Source organism: Saccostrea cucullata, unplaced genomic scaffold (assembly GCF_032062105.1).
Source record: "Saccostrea cucullata isolate Sc308-1 unplaced genomic scaffold, CSIRO_AGI_Scuc_v1 ctg19, whole genome shotgun sequence".
NCBI classification, from domain to species: Eukaryota; Metazoa; Mollusca; class Bivalvia; order Ostreida; family Ostreidae; genus Saccostrea; species Saccostrea cuccullata.
Genome location: NW_026940018.1, coordinates 897,320 through 907,657, shown reverse-complemented (window position 1 = coordinate 907,657; position 10,338 = coordinate 897,320). Strand labels below are relative to the sequence as shown.

Below are 10,338 nucleotides of genomic sequence, written 5' to 3'. Positions count from 1 at the left end.
CTCTGTCTCGCACGACAACATCCAGGGAAAGTTGTTGCGCGGGAAAGCGCGTGAAATTTATTCTTAGTCACTCGAGTGTTTGGATAATAAAAATGGACGAAACAGGGCGCGGCGGTTGCTTGAATCAACAACAATATGATATTGTTGTAAGGTTTTTGGCACACGGACATTTTCCTAGTAAGAGAGAGTTATTGGAAGCCAACTTTGCCAGCCAAAAAGATAGTGCTCGACCAAGACCTTTTCGAAAATTTAAATCATGGATGCAAAGACTGTTGTATCGCGAATCAGAAAATGCTCTTATCCATTTGCCCACTGGAAAAGTTGTAGTTCCAAAAGAAAGATTTGTGCAAATCATTGTTGAAAACCATTGTGAACTAAGTGGCCACTTGAATGCATATGCCACTATGAGAAAGGTGTTCGTTATACTCATATAGGCTTAGCTGAGAAAAGTGCATTATCAATTTTCTTTAGCATAAATGTCGAAATGAAAAGTCAAAAACTTTTCTTAGATTGAATAAAAATATTTTTGCCATTAACTGTATCTTTTATAGTAATTTAACTGGAGAAATATTAATTGGAAAATTTAAATTATAAAATGTGAAAGTGTAGGATAGTGCATTTTATAATTAATGAAAGTCATAATATGTAAAGTATTGTTACAGATTCAAAAAACATACACATTTGGACGAAGAAACTTTGGAATGAGTGAAGATCTGGTAAGAAGTGTTATCAGAAACTGCCCAGTCTGTGAGAATTGTAGAACGATTACTGCAAAACTAGGAATTCCATTCGGTAAGATATTAAATAGCAATTCTTGTCAATATTTAGAAAAATTCACAGTCCTAGTTCTAAAGATAGTAAAATACATACACTGCCAGAAAGATAGAAGAGTAGATTACATTTTTGGTATTTATAAAGTAATTGACAGAAACTGATATAAAATGAGGCTGTCAATTTAGTAAAAGTATGTTAGATTCTCTACATAAATAATTTTTTTTAGATAAAGAAGGATTGCAGTCTATTGACAAAGCATGTGAACAAAATGAAGAAGAATTGTCTAAAACACAGAAGAAATCAGACACTGATTTGGCCAACACTAGCACAGGACCTTTGGAAACAACTAATAAGGATACACCAACAACTGCACAAACCACAGACAATGGCAACCAGAAAGGGAAACCAGTGGAGATGAGTCAAACAGATGATAAAAGAAACAAGACGGATGTCAAGCAAAGCCATCCCATCATCCATAGCTCTCTGTTGTCTCAGTTGATGACAAGACCAGGTCAGAAAACCAATACAGGTCTGAGCACTAGTTCAAGTAAAAGTGGATCTCTCCCTAGGTCCTTACTATGTCCCATCAATGCACCTTTGATGCCACTTTTAAGCATGTCACAAGCTGAAAAACAAGATAGTTTGGCAATAGGTTCTAGCACTACAGCAACACAGGTTTCAACTTCCCAGACAAAAGTCACATCAGCCAATGCTTCTAAGCTGCTTGACATCAATGCAAATTTGGGATCATGGATGGCTCAAAACATCAAGAATGTTGGATATTATGTAAAGGTGCCCAACTCATCTTTACCCTCGGGTTTCTCCTTGTCTTTTGTGGCAGCTCCTTTAATGCATTTAGGAGCCTCCACTCTGTGCTCACCATCCACTGCTTCAATGCTCTCTTCCTGTCCACTTCCTTCCCTTATAAGGCCCACAAATGAGACAGCTGGAAACAAGTGTCCAAACTCTTCAGGGAAAAAAGAAGAAAGTCATCCCCAGGCAAAGATAGCCATTTCAAAAATGGCTACTTGTACCACCACTACACAATCTCAAGACATTTCTGACAAGATTTCAACACCTACAAAGATGGCTATACCAAGTTTGGCTAAATCAACCAAGCATCCCAAGTCTTTGCCACCAATTAAGCCAAAGGAAGAAACGGAATTGGGCAAAGCCCTTCTCAAACCTGAAAGTAACATTGCAGGTCCCAGTAATGTTCTGTCCACACCCCCAAAAATTCCCAAGAGTGCAGCTGCAAAGAAGCCCTCCTCAGGAGTGAAGAGAAAGCTCAAACTAAAGCTGGAAAAAAACAACAAAAAACTTAAACAGAAGAAGCTTGCCTGTATGAAACCTGGGAAGATGGGACCTGAGAAAAACAGTGACGAAAAGAATGAGAAAGTCGAGGCAGAGAAGCTGAATGATGCAAATAATAATCCTCTCAGTGAAACTTCGAAGAAGAAGAAAATTATAGTTATTAACACAGAAAAGATGAACAAAATTCTTCAAAACAGATTCAATTTTCATATGAATTTTAAAGGAAAGTGTAATGTTAATTTCCACAATGAAGCCAGTGGTATAACCACTTCTTTTCTTGTGGATGATGGTCAAAATACATCAGTAACAAGTAAAACTGTTGCGTTAAGCTCAAATGAAGGAACTTCATCGAAAGTGGATTTCCAAAATGAAGACATAAAGCAAACGATTTCTGATTATCCTGGTAATATGAAACAGGAGCATTGTTTAGAAATGAAGTCATATGTGGCAGAAGGACAGCACAATGCTCAGCTTACAGAGAAAGGTGAGGTGGATCAGAAAACGGAAAACCTGAATAATGGTGATGATAACTTGACCCAAGACATGGAAAGTCTCGTAGGTTCAACTTCAGCTACATCATCAGGTATCTCCATATTTTCATATAAGTGTTTTGTAATACAGGGCATTGTACATCATCTTTCACATTTTAACACAATTCAAACAAATAATTTATGCAATAATTTTTTCAGATACAGCAATGACACAATCCTTGTCCCCAGATCCTTGTCCAATCCCTAGCCCTGCAATGTGGACTTTCTCTGAAGGTATTGTACATGCAGATAAAGCAAGACAGAATGCTGAAACACTCATTTCATCACAGAGTTCCTATTAACAGCACATATTAAACCCTTGAAGATAAACATGAGGTATTGTACATAAATAACAAAGTAAACATAACTTAATGTAATTTTCAAATGTTCTTAAAAATAAAAATAATTATACAGATATGCTGGCAGAGAAGAACAGTTATGGACGGTTGCTGATTGCGATTCAAGACATGAGGATGGATGTTATGAAGTCTATTTTGTGTGATCACCATGCAATGGACAGACTGAAAAAGAGTATTTCACACTTTTAAATTGATTTTAATATTCATTGGTATCATTTAGTATTCCTTAATGGTCACATTCCTGGGTTTTAAAATTATCCTTTCACTAGCAATTAAGGGTTGGTACTTATCATTGTCAGATCATTATACAGGTGGGGGTTTTATAAATTTATACAGCATGAAAAAATCAGGTTCAAAATTCTTTTATTTTCTAAACTTGTTTGCCCGGCAATACAAATGCTTTGTAAGTTTACCAGTATATCTTCATATTGTTCTTGTTTTGGATACACATCTTGGTAAGTTTTAATTTTCTTTCTTTTTCCAGAAATATGCTATGCAGAAACCCTCATCAGAAAGCACAAAGAGGATAGGTGTTCAGACTAAAAATTCTAAACTCAGAGAATAGAACTTGAATTTTTGGCAATATTATAGATTGCATGACTAAATATGTATAAAACATACTGAAACAATTATGGGTACAGTTATATGTTTTTGATGTTTTTTTTGAATTCTCAAACAGAAGATCTGCTAACTTTTTTCACCTTGCATGCTTTTATTATTGAATAAAACTGATAAAAAGTTTTCATTCTAAAATAATTTATTACTAAAAATAACTTGAAAAATAACTCTTGTACATCTTCAGTATATTGAGATAAAATAACATTGTAGACTCATTTCATGTATAATCATTCATTACTGTAGATATATTATGCAAGTGCATACATGAATGGTTTAAAAGTACAACCTTGAATATAAAAGGGAAGATCATTTAGCACCACAGTTTTGTACAATATGCTTGTAATACAGTGTTCTTTAGCTTGTATAGTAATTGTTAAAAACTTCCCAAAATTACAGTCTAAGTTATCAATAAACGACCTGAGGACCAGACAACACTTCAAATTTTCATACTCTTGGCAAAAGAAAATTAAAATTGCCTCTCAGTAACCTAGATTGTATCAATAATCCAGTTTCATACAGCTTTAAAAGAACTACTTTCTGACAGTTTCCAGTTAATCACACAACTTCACTCCCAAAGCAGTTTGAATTTCTGGTTGCACAGTATTAATGTAACTGTATACAGGCTTCAAATGAAGATGGGGATTGCAATTCAGGCACTTTGTGGTGAATCTAATACTGGTACTTTCTGCTGCACCAATTTTGATTTTTGTTTATCAAGAGTTTGGTTTAATGACAAATACTGCATCGTCTAGTGCATAAAATGATTGGTGTAGGTCTCCTTCACAAAGATAAGGCAGTCGGCTGAATTTTTCTACGACAAAACCTGCAGGTTCAAACACTTTTTTGATGAAGAACTGAACTTGCTCCTCAAAGCCTTGTCCCTGAATCAGTAAGTTCTCCTCAGGTACGTGATCCGTTGAATCTGAATTGAGAAAGGTAGCTTTGTCATTTCTAGCAAAACATGAAAATCTTAGTGAATGTAAATTTTTTGTGAAAGTTACTTACTATAGTAGTATTTTTTACCTTGCATGAAAATGTTTCTATTTTAAGTACCTTGTTCTACATATGGTTTAAATGGCAGCACCACTGCCACTATAGCTTTTCCTACACCAGTTGTCAACACCCTCTTCATAGAGTGAAGAATTGTCATTGGCTTGTTGCATCTGTCCAAAAGATTGAGGCAACTAATCAAATCAAAGGAGACACTACCATTGTCCCACTCATCCAGCCCAAGGATTCTGAAAAAGGTAAATGCAAAATAAGACCCCTAACTCAAAATTCTATAACTGCTGTCAACACATTCTAACAAGTTTAATACTAGCATATGGAATTTTAACTTTGCTATCAGTTAAAATTACATTGCATGTTTTTATTTAGTTAATGTGTACAGAGTGTATTTGCTTTACTTGTAGTTCTTCTGTTGTAGTCTCCATACCATTGTTGAGGACACTTCAGTAGCATAAACTTGTCTGAAGTATTTGGCCATTTTTTCAGTCACCCGTCCATCTCCTGCACCTGTTATGGGAACCAAGAATTCAGGTAGAAAATTTCTTTGATGACATGAAGTTTTGAGGACTTTCAGTTCAGAGAGGTACTAAGCTACTATCTCATTCCAATTAACATAATCTACATTGATCAGTTTACAAAACATGCATATAAAAGTATCTGTCATTGCTTTTTTAGACTAAATATTTACATTTTCAAGCATATTTATCCATGATCAAACTACTAAAAAGATTATAGCTTTATAACCTCGTAAAGCAATTTTCTCTGCACTTAAATCTTGATTGAACTGCATGCCTATTTAGTGTTGTGTTGCTTAGTTTTAACTGTGAAGGACTTGCAAAGATTTATTGTTGATTAAAAAGAATGTATTGAATTACAAAATCAGGTAAAAACATAAATATAAGAGGAAAAAACTGTCTTTATGGTTTTATGAAGATGATCAGTCTGGTGAGCAATTAGACATTTACCAGTATTCAGTTTTGTATTAACAGCAAAGAGACATTCAAAGAGAGTTACCTAGATCTAGCATGTTCTGTCCTTCCCATCCCACTCCAATCTGTAGAAGCTGCCTCAGTTGTTCATCAGAGAATACAAACATTGAACCTCGCTGGAGAAGTCTGGAACATAAAGTCAAAGTAAGGTCTATATTTCTTGAAAATTTCGTTTTACTTAGTCGGCATAAGCAGGTAGCAAGTTTCTATGCTTCAAAAATCATTTCAAATATTATATAAATCTCGAAACTGGTTTTTAATAGAAAAGAAAACTTCAAATTGTAATTGATACCCTTTGATTATTACATTCAGTGGAAGCACTAGAATTCTGATAACAGGTCCACTAGATTTCCTAACATCAGCATAAATTTGCATGTAAATTATCTATCTGTTTACTTTACCAACTGATGAATGAGTCTCAATGAATTATGGGACACTACAACTACTAAGTTGTGTTGAAAATAAAGGGCAACTTGAATTGTCCCTTGGAAACTCATTTTCAATTCTTTTTATTGAGATTTACCAGGTATGTAAGAAATATTAAAATTGAAATATAATCTTTCATTTATTTGCTCAAGTTAGTCAAATTCCAAGGTCAGGATGTTGGTATCCAAAAAAGGCTTGTCTCAAGAATACACACAAGAAATATGAAAGCCCTAGGATCAACCATTTAAAAGTTATGACCAAGGTTTTTTTACAGGAAAACAGAATAACATATAGATGGACAAGCAGACTAAAAGCTACGTGTATATGCCCACAAATATTTGATTATGGGGATGGACATAAAAAGTAGGCTATCTAAATTTAATTCTTTGGTTCTCAGGCCAATTTTCTCCAAAACAGATGCTGGAGGGAGGCATTTTATTTATTATTTTATTGGCAATAAAGTAGATGAGGGAGTTTTTTTTTAAATTTTAATTTTCGAATGTTCTTTAAAATAAAGATAATTTTTTTTAATCACAGATATACCTTCCATGTCTCATCAAAAGATTTGCTTTATCCATTGCTTATCAGCATGTGAACATCGTAGGCAATGTCTTTGAATGTATTTTCAAACGAAGTAGCCAAAATCTCTTTGAAAATGGCTAGCAGAAGTGATATTTGAATACTAAACTACGAAAAAACTAGAAGCCTCTGTCGAGACTGTAGCTCTACTGGTTTGTACTTTAAACAAAGAAAAGTGGCAGTTGGGACTTGAAACTTCACTCCAGCAATAAACAGAATAATGATCATGTATCTTAGTGTACAATACTTGCATGCCACATTATACATGTACTATAATCATACTAAAACTGCATTTGGAATTGCATTTTTTAAGTATTTCACAAATATTTCTTATTTCTAGTAACCATGGCAACACTGTTCATCGAAATCAAAAACCGATACCCAGAATTATGTATCTTAGTGTCGTCTACTTGTGTGCCAAGTTATATTGAAATTAGACTAAAACTGTAGGAGGAGTAGAATTTTGAATGTTTTTCACAGAAATTTCTATTTTTAGTAACCACGGCAACACCATTCATCGAAATCAAAAACCGATAAACAGATTTATGCATCTTAGTGTAGTCTACTTGTGTGCCAAGTTATATGGAAATCAGAAAAAAACTGTAGGAGGAGTGGCATTTTGAAACAATTTCGCAGAAATTTCTATTTTTAGTAACCACAGCAATACCATTCATTGAAATCAAAAACAGTTAGACAGTTTTATGTATCTTAGTGTAGTCTACATGTTTGCCAAGTTTTATTGAAATCAGACCAAAACTATAGGAGGAGTAGCATTTTGAGTGTTTTTCATGGAAATTTCTATTTTTAGTAACCATGGCAACACCGTTCATTGAAATCAAAAACTGATAAACAGAATAATGCATCTTAGTGTCGTCTACTTGTGTGCCAAGTTTTATTGAAATCAGACCAAAACTGTAGGAGGAGTAGCATTTTGAATGTTTTTCATGAAAATTTCTATTTTTAGTAACCACGGCAACACCGTTCATCGAAATCCAAAACCGATACACAGTATCTTAGTGAAGTCTACTTGTGTGCCAAGTTATACTGAAATCAGACCAAAACTGTAGGAGGAGTAGCATTTTGAAAAATTGTTTACAGACAGACTGACGGACGCCAAACGCATTACTATCGCATAAGCTCTTCTGGTATTTGAACAGTAGAGCTAATAAGAACAGAACTTTTTTTTTTCTGGATTGGTCTCCACAATGCCAACTTTTTATTTTATCAAAAATACAATAAATTAGCAATGCGGCTATCTCAGAACAGATGTTCGCGGGTCTGGGAACCAGAATTTCAATTTTTGGTAGCCTTAATTCTTCATTTGTTTCTATTAATTTAAAAGATAACCTTGAACATATAAACTGCGCACAATTATTGTCCATTTAAGTCTGTTTGTTTGCTTACCCATTGATTGAAGTGCTGGTCATAAACCAGCTAAGGATGGACTTGGCAATAGAGTGATAAAGCTGTGTAAATATCCAATCAGCTTTCTCGTAACAGTTGGACAGGAATTGCTCGGTTTCTGCGTCCTGATGGGACTGAATGAAGCACTCACAAACATCGGCTGACACTCTGGCTCTGTCAAAGCTGTACCACTGCAAGAACAGAAAAAGATACTTAATGCAGGGATAAACAACAGCTGAACACTTAAAAATAAATCAATTGACAAAAACCAGAAGAACTGTCCTTGTAGAACTATTACCATAGCAGGACAATCAAATGAAGGGCATCAGAAACAAGATATGTTTGTGAAACACTGATGCCCCCATATGCCAGCTTTTGGCATTTTAGGCAAAGGTTGAAATTTCTCAAATTCAAGTCAAATGCCAAGGTCAGAGGATGATTATGGTCAAGATTAATAATCTTTTTTAAAATGTGGGTCAAACTCCTAAGGTCAAATTCAAGGGTTAAATTCAAGTTACCCCATGGGAAGGGCTTGTCATGAGAAATACACAAGTGAAATATTAAAGCCTTCACATCTACTGTTCAAAACATATGGTCAAGGTTAAGGTTTTTTTCATAAGGTCAAACTCCAAGGCCAAAAGTCAAAATTGTTCACATCAAAAGGAAGGCAAATGCAAGGTTAAGGTTTTTTTTTGAAAAGTCATGTCCTAGGTTAAATTATTTTAAATAACAGTGGGTCAAACTCCAAGGCCAAAAGTCAAAATTGTTCACATCAAAAGGATTTAAGTTTGGTTAATTCTTGCAAAATTGTGTCAAACTCCAAGGTCAAGAGTTCAACTATGTTGGTACTGAAAGAAAGGCAAACACAAATGATATACGAGAGACATAGCTCCATTAACCAAAAGTTATGGGCAATATTAACGTTTTTTGCAGACAAACAGTCAAACTGAAATATGGACAGACAGTTCAAAATCTATATAGCCTACCAGTCTTCGATTACAGAGACATAAAAATACATATCTACTTGAGCTGCTCAAAAATAAAACGTACATAATGATGATCGTCATTTCGTTGTCGTTCGTCTTCTTTCAAACGTTGATACACTGCTCTAACTAAAGGACTCCTAATGTGGCTAACTTCATTCATTCTTGCTTTCCATGCATTGCTGTGTACAAGATTTACATTCAAAGACAAGATAAAAAGAACATAGGAAATCATATATGCCACGCACGCGTTCACGTTGCATCATTTGCGAGTCGTGTGAAAACAACAACGGTATTGGAGTTACGACCCTTTCTACTTTCACTTTGCTTTGCTGAAGTAAGTGTGTGGGCGGATCATGTTGGAGCGTGTCAAAGGGCTGAAAATTCCTCATATTTATTTATTCGTTCTTTCATTCATTCATTCTTTCATTCATTTATTGCTCAATGGCAAGAAAAAAAATTTCGGAGCCGACCCCCCCCCCCCCAATTTAAAAAGTAATTTTTAGGATCATTTTTATTTTGTCTTTTATTTTATTGCATCTCCGGACACATCCGCGCCCCACCTCCTCGCCCTTTTCATCCTAATGATGATAAAATTACTAAATACCAAAATTAAAATAACGAAGTTTTCATAGATGTACAGTGTCCATATATATACATACATAAATTTCACATGTTAGCAATTGTCTCAAATTATGAACCATGTGTAAATTGATTAAGTATATACATGTACTAGAATATGCTGAATACTACAATTACATCATATTTTGTTAATAACTATTATATGCTTTGTTTAATAATCATGTATGTTATATGCTCACAAGGACCCTGATCTGGAATAATAAATATATTCTATTCTATTCTATTCATACAGACAAAATTCGGTGGGGGTGACTTTAAAACTAATTATTATATTGTCAAGAAGAGCAATTCGAAAACGTATACAAAATATATCTATGGCACGCCAAATTCACAAAAATAATTTTTTCACAATTGATAAACATTATCGAATGTAATAGATACAAACCGTATCAAAACCGAGATAGTTTTCCTCATATTTAACGGTTGTTAACTATAGTTTACGTGTTAATTTAAGTTTATCTGTCTGTAATAAAGCGTTAACAATGAGTTTGTTGATAAACTAGATTCACGTTTGTAAACTATAGTTTACAGTTTGTTAAGAGTTTTTATTTTCACAAATTGTGAAACTATATTTATCAGATAACTATTTAAATGATTTTTTTTGTATATAAATCTATGTTTTGCATATTTGTTTTCGGTGTTAATAATAATAATAATCGCGTTAACTATGGACAGATGTGAAATATATATTAACGTTGTTAACTATAGTTTA

General features: G+C 34.1%; 2 protein-coding genes across 2 annotated transcripts; one reads left to right on the top strand and one right to left on the bottom strand.

Moving 5' to 3' along the window:
* Positions 1-48: 48 nt before the first annotated feature.
* LOC134254517 (uncharacterized) lies at positions 49-3,720 on the top strand. Its single transcript, XM_062737037.1, has 6 exons — positions 49-413; positions 663-792; positions 1,001-2,671; positions 2,778-2,852; positions 3,033-3,149; positions 3,462-3,720. The coding sequence occupies exons 1-6, from the start codon at positions 93-95 to the stop codon at positions 3,518-3,520; spliced, it is 2,373 nt and encodes a 790-aa protein (XP_062593021.1). The 5' UTR covers positions 49-92; the 3' UTR covers positions 3,521-3,720.
* A 48-nt stretch (positions 3,721-3,768) lies between these two features.
* Positions 3,769-9,284, bottom strand: LOC134254502 (protein-L-histidine N-pros-methyltransferase-like). The gene is made up of 6 exons (XM_062737012.1): positions 9,052-9,284; positions 8,002-8,192; positions 5,618-5,718; positions 5,002-5,110; positions 4,649-4,833; positions 3,769-4,517 (listed from the first exon to the last, which is right to left on the bottom strand). Exons 1-6 carry the CDS (start codon positions 9,217-9,219, stop codon positions 4,309-4,311), a joined length of 963 nt encoding a protein of 320 aa, XP_062592996.1. The 5' UTR covers positions 9,220-9,284; the 3' UTR covers positions 3,769-4,308.
* Between the last annotated feature and the right edge of the window lie 1,054 nt (positions 9,285-10,338).